The sequence below is a fragment of the Bison bison genome, unplaced genomic scaffold (genome assembly GCF_000754665.1).
Source record: "Bison bison bison isolate TAMUID 2011002044 unplaced genomic scaffold, Bison_UMD1.0 scf7180017864191, whole genome shotgun sequence".
NCBI classification, from domain to species: domain Eukaryota; kingdom Metazoa; phylum Chordata; class Mammalia; order Artiodactyla; family Bovidae; genus Bison; species Bison bison.
Genome location: NW_011494763.1, coordinates 248,789 through 249,252, shown reverse-complemented (window position 1 = coordinate 249,252; position 464 = coordinate 248,789). Strand labels below are relative to the sequence as shown.

The 464-nt window shown below is 69.2% G+C and overlaps 1 protein-coding gene across 1 annotated transcript in view; it reads left to right on the top strand.

Annotated features, from left to right (window-relative positions):
* SSPO (SCO-spondin) overlaps positions 1-464 on the top strand; it is a 53,626-nt gene that overhangs the window by 50,430 nt on the left and 2,732 nt on the right. Inside the window, 2 exon segments of the mRNA XM_010843882.1 lie at positions 148-243; positions 379-439. Of these exon segments, the coding sequence (XP_010842184.1) occupies positions 148-243; positions 379-439 (157 nt within the window).

The following is a 464-nucleotide window of genomic DNA, read 5'->3' as shown; positions in this document are numbered from 1 at the left end:
TCCCTCCTGAAACCCTTGCTGCTGACGCTGGTCTCAGGCCACTGCCCTGGCCAGGCCCCTGGGTGGCCTCGGGGTGGGGGCTGGGTAACAGAAAAGTCTGTGATGGGGAGGGGGGTGTGGAGAGCAAGTTCTGCCCCCCTTCCCCAGCCGGGATCCGAGTGGCAGGGGGCCGGTGAGAGCTGCCGCTGCATCAGCGGGAAGAGTGTCTGCACCCAGCACTGCCCCCCGCTCACCTGTGCCCAGGTACCCACTTGAGCCCCGTGGCCCTGGGCTCCTTCCTGGGTCCCTCCCTGAAGGGTGGTCTCAGGGCCTCAAGCAGGCAGTGTGGGGCACTGGGCCTTCCTCCTGAGCGGACTGGGGTGCCCCCTCCGTCTGCAGGGTGAGACGGCCGTGCAGGAGCCTGGAGGCTGCTGTCCCACTTGCCGCCAGGAGGCTCCAGGTACGCCGGGACAGGGGGCCCCTCC